Source organism: Mesoplodon mirus (assembly GCF_964341445.2).
Source record: "Mesoplodon mirus genome assembly, chromosome: 12".
Classification (NCBI taxonomy): Eukaryota; Metazoa; Chordata; class Mammalia; order Artiodactyla; family Ziphiidae; genus Mesoplodon; species Mesoplodon mirus.
The window spans coordinates 74227865-74251245 of record NC_138988.1 but is presented as its reverse complement, the minus strand read 5'-3'; the positions used below and the strand labels follow the sequence as shown (position 1 = coordinate 74251245).

General features: G+C 51.7%; 2 protein-coding genes across 2 annotated transcripts in view; one reads left to right on the top strand and one right to left on the bottom strand.

Annotated features, from left to right (window-relative positions):
• Window positions 1–3614: 3614 nt before the first annotated feature.
• Window positions 3615–21497, bottom strand: CIMIP3 (ciliary microtubule inner protein 3). Its single transcript, XM_082637729.1, has 4 exons — window positions 21313–21497; window positions 20928–21169; window positions 6317–6372; window positions 3615–4618 (listed from the first exon to the last, which is right to left on the bottom strand). Exons 1-4 carry the CDS (start codon window positions 21399–21401, stop codon window positions 4289–4291), a joined length of 717 nt encoding a protein of 238 aa, XP_082493855.1. The 5' UTR covers window positions 21402–21497; the 3' UTR covers window positions 3615–4288.
• LOC309813221 (uncharacterized protein C6orf132) overlaps window positions 21412–23381 on the top strand; it is a 27004-nt gene continuing 25034 nt past the window's right edge. Inside the window, exon 1 of the mRNA XM_082637832.1 lies at window positions 21412–21648. Coding sequence (XP_082493958.1) covers window positions 21504–21648 — 145 coding nt within the window. The 5' untranslated portion in view covers window positions 21412–21503. The remainder of the gene's footprint in view (window positions 21649–23381) is intronic.

Below are 23381 nucleotides of genomic sequence, written 5' to 3'. Positions count from 1 at the left end.
TGCTCTCCGGCCATAGAATTTAAAACTTGTTCTTTTCTGGAGCCAACATTGAAGTGCACTTAAGCTGGATGCTACTGGGAAAGCTCAGGGCCAGCACTCGCTCTGTCCTGACCCTTCCCTGTTTCCCTCCCTCCTCTGCGATGTGGACCACCCCATCTTTATTTAAATAAAAAGCAAGTTAGAACCCTCAGAGGCAGTTTGGGGATGGAGGCACCAGGAAGATGGTGGTTTTTCTGCAATTTTATGAGAAGAGTATCAGGCTCTTGATCTTAGGAGCATTTCCTGAGAACTGGACAGAAGGAAGACCAGGGCCTGGAGACGGTCAGCTCACCAGCTCTGTAGAGGAAGGGCAGTCACAGCCTTCCAGCCGTCGGGGCTCAGTCCTCTGTATCCGCGAGCTGTGACCACTGGCTGGACAGAGGGAGGAGCCCGGAGTGATGGGGTCAGTGTGCCTAGATACTCCTCAGCCCCAGCAGCTCTTCCTCAAGTGGACACCCCCTTCCAACAGCTCAGGGCACAGAGGAACCACTGGAAGCAGAACCCTGGACACCTGGAGAGGGATCTCCCTCTTTGACCAAGGTGCTCCAGATGGAATGAGACAAAACTCCCTGAGAACTAGAGGAGCCTGGGAGGGCTGCTTCTCTGGCCCTGTCTTATGTGGCATCTGCCAGGTATAACTGGAGGTGCGGGTGGGGGCTGTGTGCTCTGGGCAGAGTCCGCCTTCTCAGACCTGGTCTTCCCCCAGGAGCAGTTCTCTTCCTTTCCATCATAGAAACCACTAGGTGGCCTCCTTTCCAGTTCTACAACTCTTTTTGCCCATTATCCCGAGAAAGTTCATCTAAAGGGCCCAGAGCTAAGAATGCTCCTTAGAAGACCAGAGAGAGAAAGACTGAGACAAGAATGACATTAATACTGTTGTCCCTGTCACTTGTTGTGTACATGATACCTATGATGAGAAGGAAACCACCAAAATGTTAACAGGCTCATCTCTGAGTCATGGGATCACCAGTGATTTTTTTATTTTTATTTGTTTTAAGATTTATTTTTATTTATTTATTTGTTTATTTAGGCTGCTCTGGGTCTTAGTTGCGGCACGTGGAATCTTCATTGCGGCATGTGGACTCTTAGTTGCGGCGGCACGCATGTGGGATCTAGTTCCCCTGACAAGGGATTGAACCTGGGCCCCCTGCATTGGGAGCATGGAGTCTCACCCACTGGACCACCAGGGAAGTCTCACCAGTGATTTTTTTTTTTTTTTTTTTTTTTTTTGCGGTACGCGGGCCTCTCACTGTTGTGGCCTCCCCCATTGCGGAGCACAGGCTCCAGACGTGCAGGCTCAGCGGCCATGGCTCACGAACCCAGCCGCTCCGCAGCATGTGGGATCTTCCCGGACCAGGGCATGAAACCGTGTCCCCTGCATCGGCAGGCAGACTCCCAACCACTGCGCCACCAGGGAGGCCCTCACCAGTGATTTTTTAATCTTTGCTTTTTAAAAAAAAAATCTGTATTTTTAAAAGTGGTTCATAATGAACATATGTTGCTCACATAACCAGAGGATAGTTATTTTTGAAAAAAGAATCAAATGGGACTGTTTTACTTCTCTTCTACCTAAAGTGATCAATTTTTGGTGCATTGTGGAGGGAGAGGAGGGCTTGGATCTGCCTACTTTGATCAAGTTTTCCAGAACATGTTTTTTTTTGGGGGGGGGGCTTGGGGGCGGGAGGGCTCCTCCACTGAACTTGCTTGGGGCCCAGGCTGGAATCAGTGTCCTTGAAGAGTCCTCTCAGGCCCAGGGTTTGAAACGAAGAGGTCAAGGAGGAGATGGCAGCTCATCTTTCCATCTCTCCCTATTTACATCCTCCTCATTCTTAATGTGTGAGCACAAAAGCCAGCTCCTCTGTGAAGCCTTCTGAATCTCTGCAGAATTCATCTTTCCTGCCTCAGCATACTAACATCTTGATTACGTGTTATATTAGTTTTCTGTGTCACATAACAAATTACCACAAAGTCAGCAGCTTCAAAATATGTACATTTATTACCTCATAGTTTCTGAGGACGAGGAGTCCAAGCCTGGTTCAACAGGGTCCTCTGTCCAGGATCTCACAAGGCTGGAATCAAGGTGTTGTCTGGGCTATGTTTTCATCTGAAGGCTTGACTGGGGAAGAATCCACTCCCACCTCATTCAGGTCGTTGGTGGAATTCATTCCCTGTGGCTCTAGGACTGAGGACCCTGGCTTCCTGCTAGATATTGTCTGGAGGGCACTCTCGGGTCCTAGAGGCTGCCTAAAGTTTCTAGAAGCTGCCCACATTTCCTTGTTACGTGGGCTCCTCAACACATATGCTTATTTTGTCAAGCCAGCGAGGGGAATCTCCCTCTAATCTGCTAAAATTGAATTTTATATGATGGAACCTAATCAAGGGAGTGACACCCATCACCTTTGCCATATTCTGTGGAGTAGAAGCAAGTCACAGAGGGAGGGGATTGTACAAAGGCAGGAACAACAGGAGGTGGAAATCATTGGACGTCACCTTAGGGTCTATGACAGTCACACTTCTACGATAACATAGACACAACACTCATTTCTTTCTGGAATTATAAGCAGCTGTTTATTGCCAGCCTGCCCTCAGGAATCCAGCAAGTTCCCTGGGTAGAGACTACTGTCTTACTCATTTCTCAAAACCTCCCAGCACCTAGTACCACATGGTTGTGTGCTGGTTATTCGGTTTGCCCCTCCCCACTCCTTCTCCACCTTTCTGGGTCTGCACTGAGCCCCAGGAGGCTGACCCCCGTGGACTGGATCACCTGGGCTCCCCAGCCCTCTGGCTTCAGCCTGGATTCGTCCATTGAGAAGCACTGGAAGGAGATTGGAGGATGGAAAGAGACAAGCTGGGTATCTGTTCCGCTCCCTCCCTGCTGGGTCACAGTTTGGGCCCCAGTTGTCTTCTTTGACCTTCAGCTACAGCTCCTGCCAGAACCCTCTCCAAGCTCCTGTGACAAAACCCCCTCCCTCTACCCCTCAGGCTTAGGGGTAAGAAAGGCCTCCCTCTGTTGCCACCCTCTGGGCATACCACCAGTCCCTTAACTGTGCCCGCTTCTCTGCGAATAGTCCCCTCATTAAACTCTCCCCAGTTACCTTTTTGAGATAACATTTGACTGACAGGGGCTTGAGCTCGATAAAACATTACTGAATGATTGAATGTATGCATGATTAAAGAAAGGATTAAAGAGAGCTAATGTAGGATGGAGCTCTTAGGTGTAAGACACCATGCTAAGCTCAATAAATAGGCTCATGACAGCCCTGTGGGGTGGGTGTTGTTATTTCCACGGGAGACAAGAGAAATTAGAGGCGAAACCAGTTGGATTCACCCAGTGGTGAATTTAACCACTGGCTCTCTGGAAAAAAAGAAACCCCTGTTTATAGGTGTTTGCTGGTTTCCGTAGTGTAAATACTTCCACCACGGCTGATTTCAAGCTACCAGCAAGAAGTCACTGGCTGAGGAGTTGGGAGATGTCCACAGTCAGCTGTCACAGGCCAGTCTGAGCTGGTGCCAGCAGGCCATTGGATCCAGGCCTGGGTGGCAGTGACCAGAACTCAGTCAGGCCATGAGTCAAGTGCACTCTGCCTTCATCCCCCTTCCCATGAACCATGGCCCATGAGTCTAACTAACCTCAGCGTCAGTTCTGCTGGACCAGAGGTGAGACTTGAGATGGGAAATCCATCCCTTGCCAACAAACTACAAGTCAGAAGAGGCAGTTTTATGTAAAACTAGGGCTGGAGAGGGGCCCCCTGGAGACCGGGTTCGCTCCCTACAGGACTTCCCTATTCTCCAGTGGCTGCTCCAACCCCATGTCATGGTCAGTTGATGTATCTCTTTCTTGTTGTTGGATGGCTTGCCAAGACTGGGCCACTGGGAGGGCATGGCCAGTATGGACTTTGCTTGGGACTCAGGCTCTGGAGGGGAGTTGGGGTTACTCTTGGGGTGAGGTGATGAGAATCAAGTCTTTCCAAGTCTCCAGGCACCTCTGGACATAACGTTGCTTATGACACCCCTGTGGCCTCAGTCTACCCACACATGGCCACCCATTCAGATGCCAGGGAAAGGAAGGACAAACTTTAATTGCTGCTGAGAAGTGAGACCTCCCTTTGCCATTGTTGACAGTGGGCAGGGCACAGCCGTCCTAGCCCAGGCACTTTCTGCTCCTCCAGGAGGGAGCAGTGCTTCCCCTCTGGGACCCAGGATCATGGGGGTGAGGGTGCAGGGTAGGGGGCTTCTGACTGGCACAGGCCTACGAGCGCCACAAGACCAGGTTGGCAGGAGGCACGTCGAAGTTCTTGCGGGTGTGGTCGGTGTCCCGGCTGTACAGGCAGCCGCAGGTAGGCTTCTGCAAGGTGTAGAAGGGGTTCAGGGTGTTGGAGTACTGGGAGGTGTAGAAATTGAGCCTGAACTTGTCCGGGTTCTGCCCCCTGGGGTCCACCAACACCGGTACATAGGCCGCCGCCAGAGTCTGTTCATGGTCCTGCTTCCACGACCGGGACAGGGGACAGTGTGGAGCCTTCACCTTTTTGCCTGATGGCGTCTTCGGCCCATGGCTGAGTACTGAGGGTTTCTGTGAGTCCTGGGAGGAAGGAAAGAAGGGGAGAGCTGGCGCATCGGACACCAGGACTTTGACCGCGAGGGCCAGAGGCAGGAGGGTGGGGACAGGGCCACTGGTCAGAAGCCCACAGAGCCGCCCTGGAGCTCTGCTGGCCCTGGAGCCAGACACCACCAGGCAGGGAAAGGCCTTCAAGGTTCACTGACCTGACCCTGCTTCTACAGACCTCAGTTTGCTTCTTAAAGACATAGGCCAGCTCAGAGGCTTGGCACCTGGGAGTTATTCCTCAAACCACCCCCAGCCCCTGCCCCTTCCCCCTGCATCCAGTCTTTTTTTTTTTTTTGGCTACACCGCCGGCTTGCATGATCTTAGGTCCCCAACCAGGAATTGAACCAAACACTAGGCCACCAGGGAACTCCTTTCCCATGCATCCAGTCTGTCCATCAATGTCCCCCACATCCTCCTCTCCCTGTCCTCTGCCAGCGCTCCATCAGGCATCCATCCCCTCTCCCACAGGGTTACTCCAGCTTTCTACCAAGGCTTCTGCTTCCTCATCTCTTGCCTTTTCAGCCTGCGCTTCACACACACACCGAATTAATCTTTCTATATTAATGGCGAGAACGTATGGCTTGTCCTTAAAGCAACTTTTGCTCTATGCTGCCCAGGAAATAAAAGCCAAGGCCCCCAGCCCGGAAGGCAAGACCTGTAAGGACAGGGCTTCCCCAATCCTGTATTCTAGCCACACGGTCTGCCTGTGACTTCCTGGTCACACCTGGTCCTTCCAGGCGTCACGTCTTAGCTCAGGCTGTCCCCCCAGACTAGTGTGTCCTCACTCCCACCCATCAGGGAAACTCTTTCCTGTTCAGCCCTGAGCCCCTTAAAAAGCAGTGCTCTCTTACCCTTACCCTTGACATAGCAGCCTCTAAAATCCTATTCCTTCTCTTACTCCAGACCAAGGCATTGAGTGAGCACTCAATAACTATTGGTTCAACAGAATTGGATTCCAGTAAGGGGTTGCTGGCCTTCCAGCCAGCCAGCCCATTCTAAGTAACCTCTCATTGTTACAGAGTGTGTCTTCTAACCAACAATGCCTGCTCTACTTAACCACTCTTGGTTGATTGGGTATGGAGGTCCACCCTCCTAGGAGGGCCCCGTGGCCACCTCTAGCACATGGTACTGACATTTATCGGCTCCTCTGTCCACCACACGCCTTGGCCATCCTGTGACCGAATCGTCGTACTTACCTTTGAACTCCCCACACGATCTCCCAGCTACTGGATGCCCTTCACTAGGGATCTTCATAGCCGTGACGGTCCAACCCAAAGGATGAGACGCCTGAGTGTCAGGCGGCTCTGTCGCACTCCCCCAGGCTACAAATCTCAGGGGAACCCATCTTCTCTCTGCTGAGGCCCCAGGGAACTGGGAGGGAATCCCTAGCTGCAGAGCTACTAGAAGCTGAACCCCTGCCTTCTTACAAAAGAAACCCCCTATACCCAAGTCGTAATGTACATTCTTTTGCATTTAATTTACAAACTATTGGCCCAACTCAGACTTGCCCAGGGCTTTTCTCCAAGGCGGTCTCTGCTCCCATAGTTTCCTACCCAGCACTATATATGCCCTCAGCTTTGCACTCCAAAATTCTCCCTATCCTTCCAAGCCAGCAGCCCTCATGACACCTCCTCCAGGAAGCCTCAGATGCTGCAGTCTCTGCCCCCATCTCACCCTCCTCTGGGCCTTCAGGCCCTCCTCTTGGGATGTGGTCCTTTGCTGGGCTGGGACTAGGGTGAGGCAAGGGTGTACATTTTAAGGAGGCACTCACACTCAGACTCGTGCAAGGGCATGGTGAGTGGCTTCCTTACAATATTTTGCGCCCTATTTTGCTGTGCTTGCCTCATCTTAATCCCAAATTGTGGTCCTTCCGGGCTCTTGCTAATGTCCCAACAGCCCGTAAACTGCTCCCAGCAGTCAGGACCACATCCTATTCACCTGTGTCCCTGGGGCTTAACCCAGTGCTGGCACAGAGACAAGCTGGAGAGAGGGATGGGTGCACGAGCCATCAGCAGCCTTCCCAGACTCGTCCAGGCTCAGCCTTGGGACGCAGGATTACAAGCAGAGGGGCAAGCACCGGAAATGAGGTATGACAGTGATAATCCACGATCGTTTTTCACCACCATTTAGGAGCCCTGCGCCAAACTCTTTAAGTGGATTTTCTCTGTGAATCCTCACATTAACCCTTTAAGGAAGGTATATTATTAGCCCCATTTGTAATTGAGAAAACTGAAATAAGGAGGTTATTCCCATGTTTAGGGTTACGTGGCTGGTAAGGAGCCAGGCTGCAATGGGAACCCAGGCCTGGCTGACCCCAGGGACCACACCCTGTACTCCCCAGCGTGTACTGCCATATCCACAGCACTGTGGGGCAGGGCCTGCCGATCATTTCTGTCCTCATTCTGTCACCTTGCTGAGCCCTTGCCAGGGGTGCTGGGCGGCAGGCAAGCAGTCAAGGCGGCCCCTCCCTAGCCCTCAGGCTCACTGGTGAGAGAGGGCAGCCCAGTGCCTCAGTTTGGCAGGGACACTCTGGGGTTTTGAATGCTGGATTTTGGTTCTGGGTCTGTGGACCCTGCACAGACAGGATGACACACCACGAGTGTGAGGTTTATTCTATGAATTATCTCTTAGTGCCGCTGAGGACGTGACATCAGTTGCTCCATCCTTTCATGCAAAACTATTCCTGAGCTCCTCTTGTAAACCAGGCTCTGGGTGTGGAAGTAACAAAGACACTACACATATGAACACAAATATGAAGCCCTGGGGAGCAGGGTTCCTAGGTCTCGGCACCATTGACACTTTGGGCTGGATAAATCTTTGCGGTGGGGCTGTCCTTCAATGAAGGATGTTTAGCATCAGCTCTGGCCTCTGCCCACTAGATGCCAGTAGCCCCCGCTCCCAATTGTGACAGCCAAGAATGTCTCTCGCATTGCCAGTGCCTCCTGAGGGCGGTGAGAATCACTGATGTAGAGTCCATGACAAGTTCTATATCCTCAGTGTTGAGGCTGACGGCCTGGCCCTGCAGAATTTTCCTTACCTGGGCCACAGAAGTGGCTTGGGTTTTTCCCATGTTAAGCATGATTCTGGGGACTTCCCTGGTGGCGCAGTGGTTAAGAATCTGCCTGCCAACTCAGGGGACATGGGTTCGAGCCCTGATCCAGGAAGATCCCACATGCCGCGGAGCAACTAAGCCCCTGTGCCACAACTACTGAGCCTGCATGCTTCAACTACTGAAGCCCGCGTGCCTAGAGCCCATGCTCTGAAACAAGAGAAGCCACCACAATGAGAACACCGTGCACTGGAACGAAGAGTAGCTCCCGCTCGCCACAACCAGAGAAAGCCTGCACGCAGCAACAAGGACCCAACACAGCCGCCCCCCCCTAAAAAAAAAGCATGATTCTGAGGTTCTGGTCCTCCTGACACCACGGGAAGGCTCATCCTGTGGCCATAGAGGTGAAGGAACTGCAGAGGCCCCTCCCCCTACCAGCCCCTGCTCCCCAGCAGTCTTGGCCACCTGGACCCTGCACCTGAGGCTCGGGAGCTGGTGTGAGGGGTGACAGAGGCATGTGCTTTCAGAAGTGTTGGTGGGTGGGGATCTTCCTACAGGGGGAAGGGCAACGCTCTTTGCTAACAGGATTGAGGATCTACCAAGTGCTAACCACTCAGCTCTGCAAAAACCCCGAAGAGCCATTTTGAGATGTTACCCCCATCTTTCAAATGCAGAAACTGAGGCTCAGAGGAACCTAAACTTTGCCTAAGTTCACACGGTTAGTGAGTGGCGTGTAAGAATCTTGAAGAAGTCGCAGGACTAGTGACCAGTTAGTGCAGGAACCAGGATTTGAATCTTCCCCTCCCTCTCCACCCCAGCCCAGGCCCTGAGTCTCCCGTCAGTTATGCCCCAGCTGCTGCTGCTGCCCCTACACTTGGGGCCCTGGTTAGGGGGACCCAGGACCCCCAGGACATCCAGGGACGAGACCCACACAGAAACCGGGGCAGAAGGACAGCCCCGGGGAAGGGGAGAGGGAGGAGGAAGAGAGAAAGGAGGAGGGGGGGGAGTGGAAGAGGAGGTGGATGGGGGAGGGGGAGAAGGAGGGGGAGGGGAGGGGAGGGGGAGGGGAGGGGGAGGAGGAGGCCCAGGCAGTCCCAGCCTTGCCCTGCCCCTTCCCGGGGCCCAGCCAGGCTCCAGGCGACTAAGCTCAGAGGGCTGAGAACACCCTATCCGGCCAGCTCTGGAGGGAGGGTGGGGCCCGACTGCATATTTTCCAGGTTAACATCTGGTTTCATTTAACCATCTCCTCTCCTCTCAAGAGATCCTCCCTGTCAAATGCACAGCGTGTGTGTGTGTGTGTGTGTGTGTGTGTGTGTGTGTGTGTGTGTGTGTGTGTGTGTGTGTGAGACTAGAGAAGTGGTTCACAACTGGGTGTATTCCCCGCTCCCAGGGGACAGTTGGCAATGCCGGGAGGCATTTTTGGTGATCACTCCTGGGGGTGCTACTGGTGTCCAGAGGCCAGGACGCTGCTAAACATCCCACACTGCACAGGTCAGCACACAGCCACACATCCCCACCCCGCCGGCCCCGCAAAGAATGATCGGCTCACAAGGTCCATAGTGAGTACCAAGGTTGAGAAAACTGGTTTAGCGGTTGAAGGAAGATCCCCATCTCCCCTATCTGCTTCCTGCAGCCTTAAGCCTCCCATTCCTCCTGTTCTATGGGGGATGGGGGTGGGGCAATGAAGCTTAAAGGGCAAGGAGAGGGTCCCACCAGCCCCTTCCCTCCCTTCTGAATCTCACTACCCTGTTTCAATTGGGTTTTGAGTTAGAGCCAAAAGAAGGAATCTGACCCCCTCCCTCTATGACTTCCACCAAGGCCTTTTAGATATACAGTGTATACATTTTCCCCTTATACCAGGATGTAGAATGGGGAAGAGAGAGACTCAAGGGTGCCACTTTCTGAGTAAGGCAAGAAGACCCCATTGTGCTATGTCTGTCCTCCCAAATACTTCAGGCCCCCATCTGCTGGCCTAGCCCATGCCTGACACTCCACCACTAGCACCTCGCTTTTTCACAGAAGGCCTGTGCCCTGTGAAAGTGCAAACAGCATTGGGTGAGGCAGCTGGTGAAGGCTCCCAGGGCACCTGGTACTGGAAATGTGCCTGGCCTTTGAAGTTTGAAGGCTGAGCTCAGGACCGGACTCTGCCCTTACAGGTCAGGCATCCTTGGGCAAGTCGCTGAACCTCTTTGAGTTTTACTTGCCTCATCTGCAAAATGGGGCTAATAAGGCTATCTACTGCACCAGCTTGTGGTGGGGGGAGTGATGAGTCGAGGGAGCTGTAAAAGCAAATGGTAATTATCATCAGCCTCGTCCAGCTCCTACACCGAGGTGTCGACACACTCCCCTGAATCTTTATGAGCACATACTTGACTGCGGTGGGGACAAGGGGGACTTTGAAGGGAGTCAATGGGAAGGCCTAGAGGGGGCCTCAGCTCCCTCAGGAGGCTGTGTAGCAGGATGGCCTGGAATTTAAATTCCAGCTCCACCACCCACTAGGTACCTGCTCTTCCACGATTTATTTATTTTTATTTTTTATTTTTTTTGCCACACCGCACAGAGTGCAGGATCTTAGTTCCCCAACCAGGGATCGAACCTGTGCCCACTGCAGTGGAAGCATGGAGTCTTAACCACTGGACCACCAGGGAATTCCCCCAGTAGTTTATAATACGCTGTGCCTGTTTTCCCATCTGTGAAGTGGGAATCACAAGAGAATCTATCTCATAGGGTTACCATGAGTTAATGAGATATTCTCGGCAAGGTACATAATAGACCTCTTCAGCACTCAGTAAACATTTGCCAGCATTATTACTTGTCACAAGTTTGCCTAGGTGGTGGGGCCGTGCAAACTAACAGTCCAGGAAGCCTCTCGGGGAAGTGAAGGGGCAGGAACCAGAGGAATTGATGGTGGCCCACTCCTGCCTGCCTCCCCCTCCTCCCGGGAGACAATGACAGCTCCACAGTTGGGGAACAAGAGTCAGGCAGTGTCACTGGCACCTAAGCCTTTTGTAAGAGGCCTTCAGCTCCCAGCCGCACAGGTGGGCCTGGCTGGGGCCTTCATGCTCCTTTCTGCCAATCAAACTTCTTGTGACCTTGGGCTGCCCTGATCCAACACTGTGATGTCATCCTACCTGGGACATCCTTGACCAGGGCCTTCCTTGGTGATGAGATGGAACTTCTGGTGGCCAGGGGCTCCAGAGGTTTTCAGGGACTCTTGAGAGGGTACTGGGATGCCAAGTTAGGGAGAATTATATGGGGCTGGGGGCATTGTGACCCCTCTCTGACAACACAATTCCTTCTATCTTGCTAAGGAGATACAGGGGCAGGGCTGAGGGCTGAAGTTTCAAGGTCTGGATGGGTCTTACAACCTTGATACTGACTCACTCTGCACTTCCTTCTTCCCACAGTTCCCAGGACCTTTGAGCTGTGGGTAGTGGGGTGAGTGGAGAGAGGAGGAAAGCACTCTAGTTATTCAGGTGCCTCCAGCAGTCCTAATATTCCTCCAGGCACCCTCATGTTTCTCGTGATTTCACAAGAAATCACTGGCGGGGAATAAATGTACCCAGCCAACTCTCCATTCCCTTTCTTCCTCTTTCTATCTGCCTTCTAAAGTACAGAGATGGGGCTTCCCTGGTGGCGCAGTGGTTGGGAGTCCGCCTGCCGATGCAGGGGACATGGGTTCGTGCCCCGGTCCGGGAAGATCCCACATGCCGCGGAGCGGCTGGGCCCGTGAGCCATGGCCGCTGAGCCTGTGCATCCGGAGCCTGTGCTCCGCAACGGGAGAGGCCACAACAGTGAGAGGCCCGCGTACCGCAAAAATTAAAAAAAAATAATAATAAAGTACAGAGATGAAGGATGGGTGGATGAATGGATGGATGGATGGGTGGATGGATGGATGATGGATGGACACATGAACCCATGGATGGACAAAGGAGTGGGAGAGTGGATGGGCAGGTGGATGGATGTGGGCAGGTGGATAGATGGTGGATGGGCAGACCCTCCTGATTTGAGCCCTGGTCACCTTCTTAGTCTCATCTCTTGCTATCTTTTCCCTCACTCTATGCAGTAACTACTTTCTTAAACATGCTCTGGGACTTCCCTGGTGGTCCAGTGGGTAAGAGTCTGTGCTCCCAATGCAGGGGGCCCAGGTTCAATCCCTAGTGGGGGAACTAGATCCCGCATGCATGCCGCAACTAAGGGTGCACATGCCGCAACCAGAAGATCCTGCATGGCAACTGAAGATCCCGCATGCCGCAACGAAGATTCCACGTGCCACAACTAAGACCTGGTGCAGCCTAAATAAACATATATATAAATATTTTTTTAAATGCCCTGCCCTCTCCCCTCTAAGCCTTTGTATTCAATATTTGCTGTTCCCTTTCCTGGACCACTTCAAACAGGGGGTTAGGAGATGAAGGGATGGATGGATAGGTGAGTAGACAGGTGGCTGGGTGGGGTGGCCATGGCTGAGTGGATGGGCAGACGGTCAATGTGCAGATCGATGGTGGGCTGCTGTGGTATAGAGGATGGGCTTGCAGGCCCAGGAGCCAGACTTGCTGAGCTTGAATCCTGGCTCTACCATTTTACCAATTTTGTGACATTGGGCAAGTAATTGACCTCTCTGTACTTCTGTTTGCTCATCTGTAAAATGGTTGGGCTAAAGGTCCCTAACTAATAGAGTTGGGCAAAACACTTAGGACAGTACCTGGCACAGAGTGAGCACTCAATAACTATTAGCTTTTATTATGTTTGGGTGGGTAATTGCTTTGAGGGTTAGGTGGCTGAATGGGCTGTCCTCTCCCCATCTTCAAAACCTGACCCCTCCCCACACACACCTCCTTAGGGTCCCGCCTCCCCAACACCAGACTTGGTGGGCACCTTCCAGGAATGTGTCAGAAATGCAGGAGTGCCCTGGGCTTCTCCCTGGGTCAGTGGGGGAGGAAAGGCGGAGGCCCAGGGTGGCAGAGGCAAAGCAAGGTGGTGACTTCCTGCCCTCAGCCCACTGGCTTGGGCTGGGCCCAGGACTTGTTTCCTTCCTGGAACTGTGTCAGCACCGACTGTCGGGCACGGGGTAGACTTTGGGGCCCACAGGCAGATTGGGGGTTGAGGTGTGGATGACGTGCGCTCTGCTCAGATTGTGAGATAATCTGAGGTAATGACCATCAGGTGTGAACCCTGATGGTAATGACCCCTAATTTCTGAGGAGGCTGGGAGAGGCCAAGAGGGGAGGCAGGCAGGGAGGAAGGGGAGGAGGAGCAGTCCTGCCGGAGCCTCTGTTCAGGGATCTCCAAGGTTCTGGGCAGATGATATCTTGCTTGGGAAAGGGTGGGGAAGAGGGAACGGGAGCTTGGAGCAGGGCCTGCTGCATGGTAGGTGCTGAGTTATATTGTTATTATCATTTCTAAGCCCCAGACAACACTGAATGCGTCCTGTCTCCCGGAAGCCCACCCTTTCTGACTTCTCTGCCACACTCCCAGTGTGAGCTCATTTTATTCCTCATCAAAATTCCTGGAAGGTGAGGACTGTGTTCTGTACCCCACAGCGCTCAGCGGGTGTTTGGGAAGGATGGGGAGAGCTAGTGAGACTCAGGGCTGACTTGTGGAGCCCAGGAAGATCCAGAGACCACCCCCACCCCTTGCCACACACACCCCTCTGCTGTTGAGGTGCAGGCATGTGGCTTTCAGGGTCCTGCTACTGCCTTGCAGGCTACTTAGAGGCAGCCTGCTTATTTAAACATCCTCTCCACTCCTCCTTACCTGCTGTGTGATTTGGTCAAATTACTTAACCTCTCTGATCCTTACTTGCGTTTGCCTTGTTGGACTTCAAGTACAGGTGGCTGAATTATTCCTACAGCTCACTTCATGGTGCATTATCACCACTGGTCCATGAAGTCCTCCTCTCTTGTTGTATTAATTTTCCCTCTTTATCTCCAGTCTCCAGCCATGCTCTCCATCCACCCGCACCAGAGGCAACCCTTCAAAAGTGCTTAATGAGTATCTTCTTGTTCATGTGTCTGCAAAATATATATTGTTTTGTGCGCAAGTACTGTTCATTTATGTAAGTGGTTTTGTGTATTTTAGATCTCATTCTGGTGTTTACTTTGATCGCTGTATTCTGTTTTTTAAGATCCATCTGCGTTGCTATACAAGCATCTAGTTACTTGCTTCCAAATGCTGTGTCCCTTCTCCACCCAGGTGTCTCCAATTCCCCATCCCCACAAACAGCACTGCAATGACATCACATCCATGTCCCCTTATGGACCAGGGTGAAGGTTTCTTTGGGGCCTACTCCTAAGACAGAATTGACTGGTCATAGAGAATGAGTAGATGTCGTTTGAAATCTTCTTTTCTCCATCCATAAAATGGGTGTATTGCCCCTTCCTTGCAGGGCTGACTTGATGGTAGTGGCTTAGTGCACATAATCCACTCGGCCCCCGTGTCTGACACAGAAAAGATGCTCAGTGAATGGCAGTTGCAGCTGCTGATCCTTCCAGGTCTCAGGGAGAGATAGAGAGAGAGAGACACACACACACACACACACACAGAGACAAGCTGGACCCAGGAGAGGTTGCATGGAAACGCACCCAGGGCTCAAAGTCCCCATTCAAGTGTTGGTCTCCAGAACAAGTGAGAAGTGTTGTGGGGCTGTGCTGATTCCTAGAGGGTAGGGACTGATCTTGAAGGCTAGACCTCCCACACCAGAGCACAGGACTGGTGCAGAAGAGACAGCCATGCCCAGGAAATGCTTCCTGTATCCCAGTGCTCACCTCACTTTCCTCAGAGACCCCCTGTACAGGAGGGCCAGACAGCCTCATATGCTGTTCTGCCTCTGCTCTGCAAGCCAATGAGCACTTTAACGAGATGAGAAACTACACCTGAGTAGTGGAGCCTGCCATCCCATTTTACAGATGGAGAGACTGAGGCTCAGGAAGGCTCCATGGTCTCACGGGAGGTTAGGGGCAGAAGAGCCACCAGACTCCACATCTCCACACACCACCCCCACCCCCATCCAGTGTTCTTTTAAAAAAGAAAATGTATTCCATGCTAAATTATGTTCTTTATTATTTGTAGAATTTTAAGTTAAAACAAATGATTAAAACAGAGCACATTACTGAAAAGTAAAAATCCCACATGTAATCCTGGCATTCCCCCTGAGCCATCTCCACAGTCTTGTTTCCTGCTAACCCCTGACCATTCACAAATACACTTTATCTATGTGTAGTCACAATCTACATGAAATTTTGTATTTTGCTTTTGTACTTAACAATCTTTTTTTTTAACATAGACACATGATTTCAGATGGTGGGATATGTTTTACAATGGGATGTTTTTGTCTGGCCTTCGAGGTAACCTTGTAGACACCTGCCCCACCCTGTCTCATGGGCCCCGGTGTAATTTTCCTTCTTGAGGTTCTTTGTAGAATTGGTGCTGCTCTTGTGCAGACTCTCGAGGCCTCTGTTCTGTCTTTGCTATTCTCTGTTTAGCGTCTCCATGCCCAAAGTCAGGGTAGGGAACCGGGGCAGGAGCACGTAGGTACTAAGTAATCACCATGAGTCAAGACTCTCTGCTGGGCATCTTAACCCTTTATCTCGTTGAATCTCATAAAAACTACATTAATAGCCCCTGTTTTACAGATGAACAAACTGAAGCTCAGAGAGGGAGGTGGTAACTCAGCCAAGGTCACACCCTTGCTAAACAGCACAGTCAGGATTCAAACCTATTCCCCAGCAAGGGTCTTTCCCACTATGCCATGGTCCCATCCACAGAGCCCACGGTTACAAAGGGAAATGAGTCTCTCCCCAGCACCCCCTAACACACCACTCCCTACCCAGGGCTGGACCTTGGATCCTCACACTCTTAGGCACCAGGTAATGACCCTGACCCACTTCTAAGGATGTAGGATTCCACACCAGCAAGACTTTCTCTCAGCCTGATCACATCTCCTGGCACCTGCCCAGCCCAGAGGAAGGCCGAGGTTGGGGGGATTGAAGCCCATCCTGCCCTGCAGGCTGAAGGGGACCGTTTCAGGAGCTGGTCTGGTAGAAGGTGTCTCCAGCCTGGAACACGGGGCTGGACGAGGTGAGCTGCAGCTCAGTGGCATGTGGGAGTTGGCATGACGGGAGTTTTGACTTTTGCCCCTGCAGAGCTAACCGCAGAGACCTGGGTCTGGGAATGAGGTGATTTTCAGGGTCTCTCAGCCTGCCTTCCCCCAAGCCAGGCGTGTTTGGCTTTGTTGGAGGAGAGACCACAGCTCTGATAAAGGCCTGGCTGGGTCTCTGGGGAGACTGCACCTGCCAGGCCCTCATCTCACCCCACATTCCAGAACCGGCCAGTAAAGTTGGCTCTTGGAGGTGACTTAAGTCATTGCTGAGCCGAGATTTAATTACAGGATTGGGCTTTTGGCTTTTTCGAGGGGAGCCTGTTATTTGGCTGTCTCTTTTCCTGGGGGAGCAGGTGTGAGGTGCTGTCATTAGACGGAGCGGGGCTACAATGGTCTGGGGGGCTGACCTGGACAGAGAATCAGGCCCCAAGCCTGCTCCAGAGAACTCAGCCTCCAAAGCTGCCAGAAACTGCCCACCCCTCACGCACCAACATGGGAGTGGAATCTGGGTGAAATGGGTGGTGTAAGGGCAGGGAGAGCCCTGCTGTCCAGACTCAGCAGCCTCAAACCCTTCTGGTGTTCATGGGTCACTCTCGTTCCCCCCTTTCCTCCATCCCCAACCAAAACTAACCCCAAAAGCAAGGGGACCAGAAGGAGGAGAAATGAACAAACACTTGAGGAGTGGCCCCTGGGTGCCAGGCCCTGTACTGGCACTTCACATCCTTTATCTCATTTAATCTTCTTAACAACCCTCAGATGGGGGTACTGTTATTACTCCCATGTTACAGATGAGGAAACGGGCACAGAGTTCTTGTTGTTGTCATTTTTTCTACTTCTCTATATGCAAGCTGTTTACCAAGCCCTTCCTTTATTCCTAAGAAATGTCCCACAAACTAACAACTTTACTTTCTGTTTCTACCACCGGCTCGCGTGTCCACATCCCCTCCTGCTTGAATCAATACCAACTGATTAACCAATTAACCGATCAATTACGCAGCCTCTCTTAGCCCCTCAGCCTACACTTTCTCCTTCTCCCGGCCCTTCATCCAGCTGCTAGATGATCCTTATACACAGCTGTTACCACCAGTCACCCTTGCCTGCTCCGTTGCCTGGTAACCACTGACTCTAGGCCTGAGCTTCTCAAACCTTAACATGCTCTTGAATCACTTGGGGGTCTTGTTAAAATACAGATCCTCTGCTGGGTACCTTAATGCAACAGCTCACTGAATCTCATAATGGCCTTAAATTAATAGCCTGTTTCACAGAAGAACAGGCGGAGACCCAGAGAGCTTGCCCAACATCTGGAATGGAGCCAGAGATCCTACATTTCTAGTAAGATCCCAGATGATGCAGAGGCTGCTGGTTCGTGGTGGTCCACACTTCTAGACTAAGCTCTCCTGCTGAGTTATTTTTTTCTTAAAAATTTTTTTAAATTAATTAATTTATTTATGGCTGTGTTGGGTCTTTGTTTCTGTGCGAGGGCTTTCTCTAGTTGTGGCAAGCGGGGGCCACTCTTCATTGCAGTGCGCGGGCCTCTCACTATCGCGGCCTCTCTTGTTGCAGAGCACAGGCTTCAGACGCGCATGCTCAGTAGTTGTGGCTCACAGGCCCAGTTGCTCCACGGCATGTGGGATCTTCCCAGACCAGGGCTCGAACCCGTGTGCCCTGCATTGGCAGGCAGATTCTCAACCACTGCGCCACCAGGGAAGCCCCTTCTTTAATTTTTAAACAGCAAATATATTTACCATCGTTTGAAAATTAGAAACTGTAAAAAGGTGTTCAGTGAAAATTCTCCCTCCCACTCCATTTGCCCAGTTCCCCCCACTTCCCCACAGTAACTACTTTTACTAGTTTCTTATGTATCTTTCCATAGTTTCTCTGTGCCAATACAAGCAAATATGATCATACTTATCCTGCCCCAAATGGTAACACACACACACACACACACACACATACACACACGGTTTTGTCAACAGTTTATCAGTTTATCTTGTAGATAACTGGACACAGTCAGCTGACTCATTCATTTTTAGAGTTGCATTATTATCCCATTGTGTGAATATGCCATAATTCATTTAACCAGTCATTGTTAGCTGGACAATCTGGGTTGTTTCCAATTTTACCAGCTGGCCTTTTTAAGCCCATCATACCCTGGCCAACCTTGCTGTGACCTCCCTTCCATCCCCCAATTCCCAGCTCCACCATCCTAAGTCCCTGCAAAGGTCTTTGCTCCTCCTACATGCCCCCCCCCCGCCCTGATCCTCCAGCCCACCCTGATTGCCCCTCCTCTGAATCTCTGTTAATTCCATTGTTAGTCTCACCCTCATCATTTACCCCCCCACCCTTCATCTCTCCATGTGTCTCTCCCTGTCTCCCCAAATAGACTAAAGCAACTTGAACTCAGGAACCATGTCTTTGATTTCTCTGGATCCTTCACAGCCCAGAGCTGGGCACACAGCGGTTCTCAAGAATATTAGTTATATGGTGGAAGTTGTACATGAATGGAACCACTGGATGGCAGCTCTGCTGGGGATGGTTCAGGGTGTAAGAGCCCAGGAGCAATGCAAGGTGGGAGGGGCCTCGTACCTCAGAGGTCTCCTAGAAGGAAGCCCCTATCTCATGCCTGAGTGTCTAGAGCACTTCGGTGGGTTGTGATGATGTCCAGGGTGTGATGGGGCATCTGGGGTCCCCTTGTGCCCTTCCTGTGTGGACAGTGGGAGGAGCCATGATGTGGAGATGGGGGGTGGAGGGACAGATCATATGGGTATGTGTGGATGCCCTAGAATGGGCATCCTTCTGGTCTCTATTAATATCTTTGTCATCCTTCAGAGGCCAGCTCACGTCTCAATTCTTCCAAGAAGCCTTCCTGGACTTCTCCAGCCCACGCTGGCCTCCCCTCCTCTGAATTCCTGTTGTGTATGTACTAGTGACAGCAGCCACTGTCCTGTACTTGGTCATCATGGTCTGCCACCTTGACTCATGTAAACCCAGCTTCCTGATGAGACCCCGAGATCCTCCATGGTAGAAATAAGACTTCTATAATTCTCTTCTATCCCCAGTTATCACAAACCCTGAGCACGGCACCAGGCAACTGGGACAGCCTCCACAAATACTCCTTGAATGAACAGGAGTGCCACAGGAGTGGGTGGGGTAGGACAAGGTTGACCACAGGCGTGTCACCAACCAAGAACATTTGGGAAACACGAGTGTTTTTAAAGATGCTCTGTCCCCCAGTCTGTTCCTCAGATTGGGAAAACAATGACCTCACAGCCACAGGACTTGAGGGCCCTTCTCATCCTGTCCCTTGACACTGGGGGGACTTTTCAAAATGTTACTGTCATGAAAAACGAACAAAAGCAGGGGACTGCCCTAAATTAAGAAATTAAAGGAACATGACGAGCAAATGCAATTTGTGAACCTTGATTGGACTGTGGACTGGAAAAAAATCAAAAACTAAAATGACATCTTGGGGGGATAATTGGGAAATTTTTAATGTGGAGTATATTTCAGATGTTAATAGTGTATCGATGTTAAATTTCTGAGTGTGATAACTGTATTGAGGTCATTTAGGAGAATGTCCTTATTCTTAGGCAATGGATACTGAAGTAGTGGTGGGTGTGGGGAGATGTGCCATGATATCCACACCTTTCAACTGTCAGTAAAAAGAAAATGAAAAGTGTGTGTGGTGTGTGTGTGTGTGTGTGTGTGTGTGTGTGTGTGAGTACAGGTGGTCATTTTAGTAGACTTTCAGATTTTTCAGGATGAAAAGTTGAAGGGAAAATATCTGGTACAAAGAGCAGTGCCACCCCAACTGTCTGGGAGGAAGAGGAGGAGAAATGCAGTGGGGATTCTGATTGGGTAGCTCAGGCGAAACACTATCTGTGACTTGATCGCCCCCCACCCAGCCTTCCACCCCTGCTGCCCAGAATGCATCCAAATCTAACCCCTTGGACTGACTCTCCCCTACTCTCTGCATCTTTCACACAGTCTCCCAGGTCCTCATCTGATGGGACCTCCCCTGGTGGACAGCCACCCCCAGCCTAGCTAGTATAGAACTTGAAGCAACTTAAAGGTTCACAGCTCGTCTCCCTGAAGAATGAACTGAACCTCTGTGGACTTGACCCACCTGGAGTTTTTAGAAATTACGTCCACTTAGAGGATGAAAGGGACCCCTTGTACACTGTTGGTGGGAATGTAAACTGGTGCAGCCACTATGGAAAACAGTACGGAGTGTCCTCAAAAAAATAAAAATAGAACTACTATATGATCCAGCAATTCCACTCCTGGGTATATATCTGAAGAAAATGAAGAAACTAATTCAAAAGATACATGCACCCCAATGTTCACAGCAGCATTATTTACAATAGCCAAGATATGGAGGCAAGCTAAGTGTCTATCAACAGATGAATGGATACAGAAGATATTTCATTTATATATATACATATAAATGTATACACACACACACACACACACACACACCACACAATGGAATACTACTCAGCCATAAAAAGAATGAAATCCTACCGTCTGCAACAACATGGATGGACCTAGAGGGTATTATTCTTATTAAAATAAGTCAGACAGAGAAAGCAAATACTGAATGCTAACGCTTATTTGTGGAATCTAAAAAATAAACCGAATGAATATAACACAACAGAAACAGACTCACAGATATAGAGAACAAACTAGTGGAGGTGGAGAGAAGGAAGGAAAGAAAGACAAAATAGGGGTAGAGAATTAAGAGGCACAAACTACTATGTATAAAATAAATAAGCTACAAGGACGTATTGTGCAGCACAGGGAATATAGCCAATATTTTATGATAACTTTAAATGGTATATAATCTATAAAAATATTAAATCACTATGTTGTACACCTGAAACTAATATAATGTTGTAATTCAACTATATTTCAATTTAAAAATATATATTCACTTAGCTTCATAGAAAAAAGAAAAAGAAAAGTAATTTGGTGTTTAAAAAAAATGCCAAGATTTAGTCATCCTACATGCTCTTTGGAGCTCTGTCAATGAGGATATTTTCCACCCTAGTCATCAGATCGGGACACTAGTTTTTTGCTTTTTTAGTTTTTTTAATTTATTGCTTTTACATGTTTTTCTTATGGGCATTTCCTTACAGGCATGGAAGATTCCTGGCCCACATTTCTGAGGGCCCCTAGAACCCTTCAGCGCGCGCGCTGTGGCCAGCCACTTCCCCAGTGCTGGGCGCAAGAGTCGTTTCCGAAGTTCCGGATCGATGTGGTCACGCACCTCCTGAGAAGCTGGGAACGGGCCTGCCCCCCTCCCTTCCCCGGGGGACGAGGGGTGGAGGAGGGGGGCCGGGAGGCTACCCGGGGGAGGGGGCGGGTCGTCTCCGCGGCTGGGCGTGGGTTGGGCGAGGTCTCGGGCCCACCGGGCCCCGCCAACAATGGCCAGTTGTGGAAGGAGGCGGCAGGAATGCGGCCGGGGGAGTCGGGCGGCGGGCCGGCGGGGCGGGGCCGGGTCGCAGCCTCAGCCTCTTACCTGTTCAGGTAGCTCGCATTTCCCGGCGAGCGGCGGCGCCCGCAGCACCTGTCTCCCGTTGCGCGGGCGGGGAGGACGGCGCGGGGCATGGCCTGGTAGAGGCCCCTGGGGAGACGGTGAGGAGTCCAGTCCGGAGCAGGGCAGGAGGCGGAGGGACGGTCCTCCCCGGCGCCTGCTTGGCCGGCGGCAGCATGAAAAAGAACTCGACGGTGCAGGGCACCTTCAGCAAACTCTTCGGCAAGAAGCACGCCAACCCTCCCGCCACCTCCCTCTATGCCACCAACCCGCCCTGGATTTTCACCCAGGAGGCCCCGGAGGAGGGGACCCGGGACTTCGGTGAGTGTGCCCGGGAGCCGGAGGGAGCAGGGCTGCCGGGCGGCCCCCCCACCCCGGGGGCGACCTCCCTCCCGGGACTCCGAGCGATCCGCGGCCTCCAGGGCGGGAGACGCGGCAGCGCAGAGGGGAAGGAACGCGTTTGAACCTGTGTGCTGGCCGGCTGGAGCCTCCGGCGAGAGAGGTGTCTCTGGGAAAGGGAAGGAGGGGCCCCACTCCACAGCGAGGTCGGAGACCTTTGCGGAGGTCCCCGCATCTGATCTTAGTCCCTCTTTCGAGGTGTTTATTTTCCCTCCTCTGTGGAAGTTTTATTTGCGTTATTGTTGCCAGAAAGGCTTCCCGCGGTTTGCAGTGCCCTCCCTCACCCTTCCCCCAGCAGTACTGTTGAGTACAAAGTGTTCCCCTGGATCTGAGGACTTGGGGGTGGTCCTTTCAACCCCCCACTCTTTCCGCTTCCTCCGTCCCCCCACCCCTAGTTCCCAGCCCCGCTTCTCCTGGCCCGGGGTCACAGGCAGAGAGGGAGCTGCGATCTGCATGCCCACACACTTGGCTCTGCCCTGGGGGGACCCAGGAAAAATCCACAGGAGCCACTGCTAGCGGGATACCAGCCTGTGCCAGACACCAAGTCACTTACCGGGGTCACAGGCTCTTGCCAGGTCAACCTGGGGCCCAGTTGCCTATGAGCTCAGAGGGAGAAGCCCCAGACCCGACAGGGGAGGCTGAGGAAGCCCCTCCTGACTGCCAGCCGCCCCTGGCCCCTGAGTCAGGGTGGTGTGTCTGCAGGCATCTGAAAACACCATGCCCACCCTGCCTTTGGGTTCTTCCTGTGGGTCACCTTATCACTGCATCTTTCTGAAGTTTGTACCCTATATAACTGAGGGGGAATCCAGCGGGTGGGGACAGGAATTCACTTCTTGTGTATGATCTGAGCTTCTGGGCCCAAGGAGGGTCACCCATCACTGCTTTACCTCACCTGCCTTCATTGTCACCCCATTACCTTCACTGACCTTTATGGCCACTGTGTGGGGACCCACAGAGGATGTTACAGCCTCAACCCCTGCTATTGGATTCACTTCGGCACCCAAGTTGTCACAGTTGGGACACAAGGCACCCTGACAGGAGCAGGGCAAACAAGACCTTGCCTCTCTCTGTCCCAAGGATCTCAGACCAGCTGGTGAACAGAGCTGACCGAATGCTGTTTAGCCCTTTCTGAGTCTTTGCTATAAAAGAGTAAGTGCAAAAGGAACAGAGAGACATGACCTCTGATTGGAACTAGCATGTGAGCTGAGAGGGAAGGGCACCCAGCATTTCGAGAGCAAACAGCAGGAGCAAAGCCTACGAGGGCCACGGTGGCTTGGAGGCAGGGTTTAGGAACTTAACAAACACACATGTCCTGCCAAGTACAACTGTGTGAGGCCTAAACGCCTCTCCTCGCCTGGGTCCCAAACATTTATTGACCCCTTCTTAGGTGCAAGGTACCGTTCTAAAGTCCTTGTGTTGTTGACTTGTTGAATCCTAGCCTATGATCCTGTTTGACAGATGAGGCAACCAAGGCACAGCGAGGTTAAGTAACATGCCCAAGATCATACAGCTTTAAATGATGGAGCCAGGGTTTTCTCAAGTGTACAGTTCATTGATTTTTTTTTTTTTTTTTTTTTTTTGGTACGCGGGCCTCTCACTGTTGTGGCCTCTCCCGCTGCGGAGCACAGGCTCCGGACGCGCAGGCTCAGCGGCCA

Coding starts and splice junctions, on each gene's coding strand:
- CIMIP3 (XM_082637729.1), bottom strand. CDS start 21,401: ATGCCCCGCGCCGTCCTCCCCGCCCGCGCAACGGGAGACAGGTGCTGC. Junction 21,170..21,312: donor AATGCGAGCTACCTGAACAG/GTAAGAGGCTGA, acceptor ACCCACGCCCAG/CCGCGGAGACGACCCGCCCC. Junction 6,373..20,927: donor GCCAGGAATCTTCCATGCCT/GTAAGGAAATGC, acceptor GCCTCACCCTAG/TCCCAGCCCAGCAAAGGACC.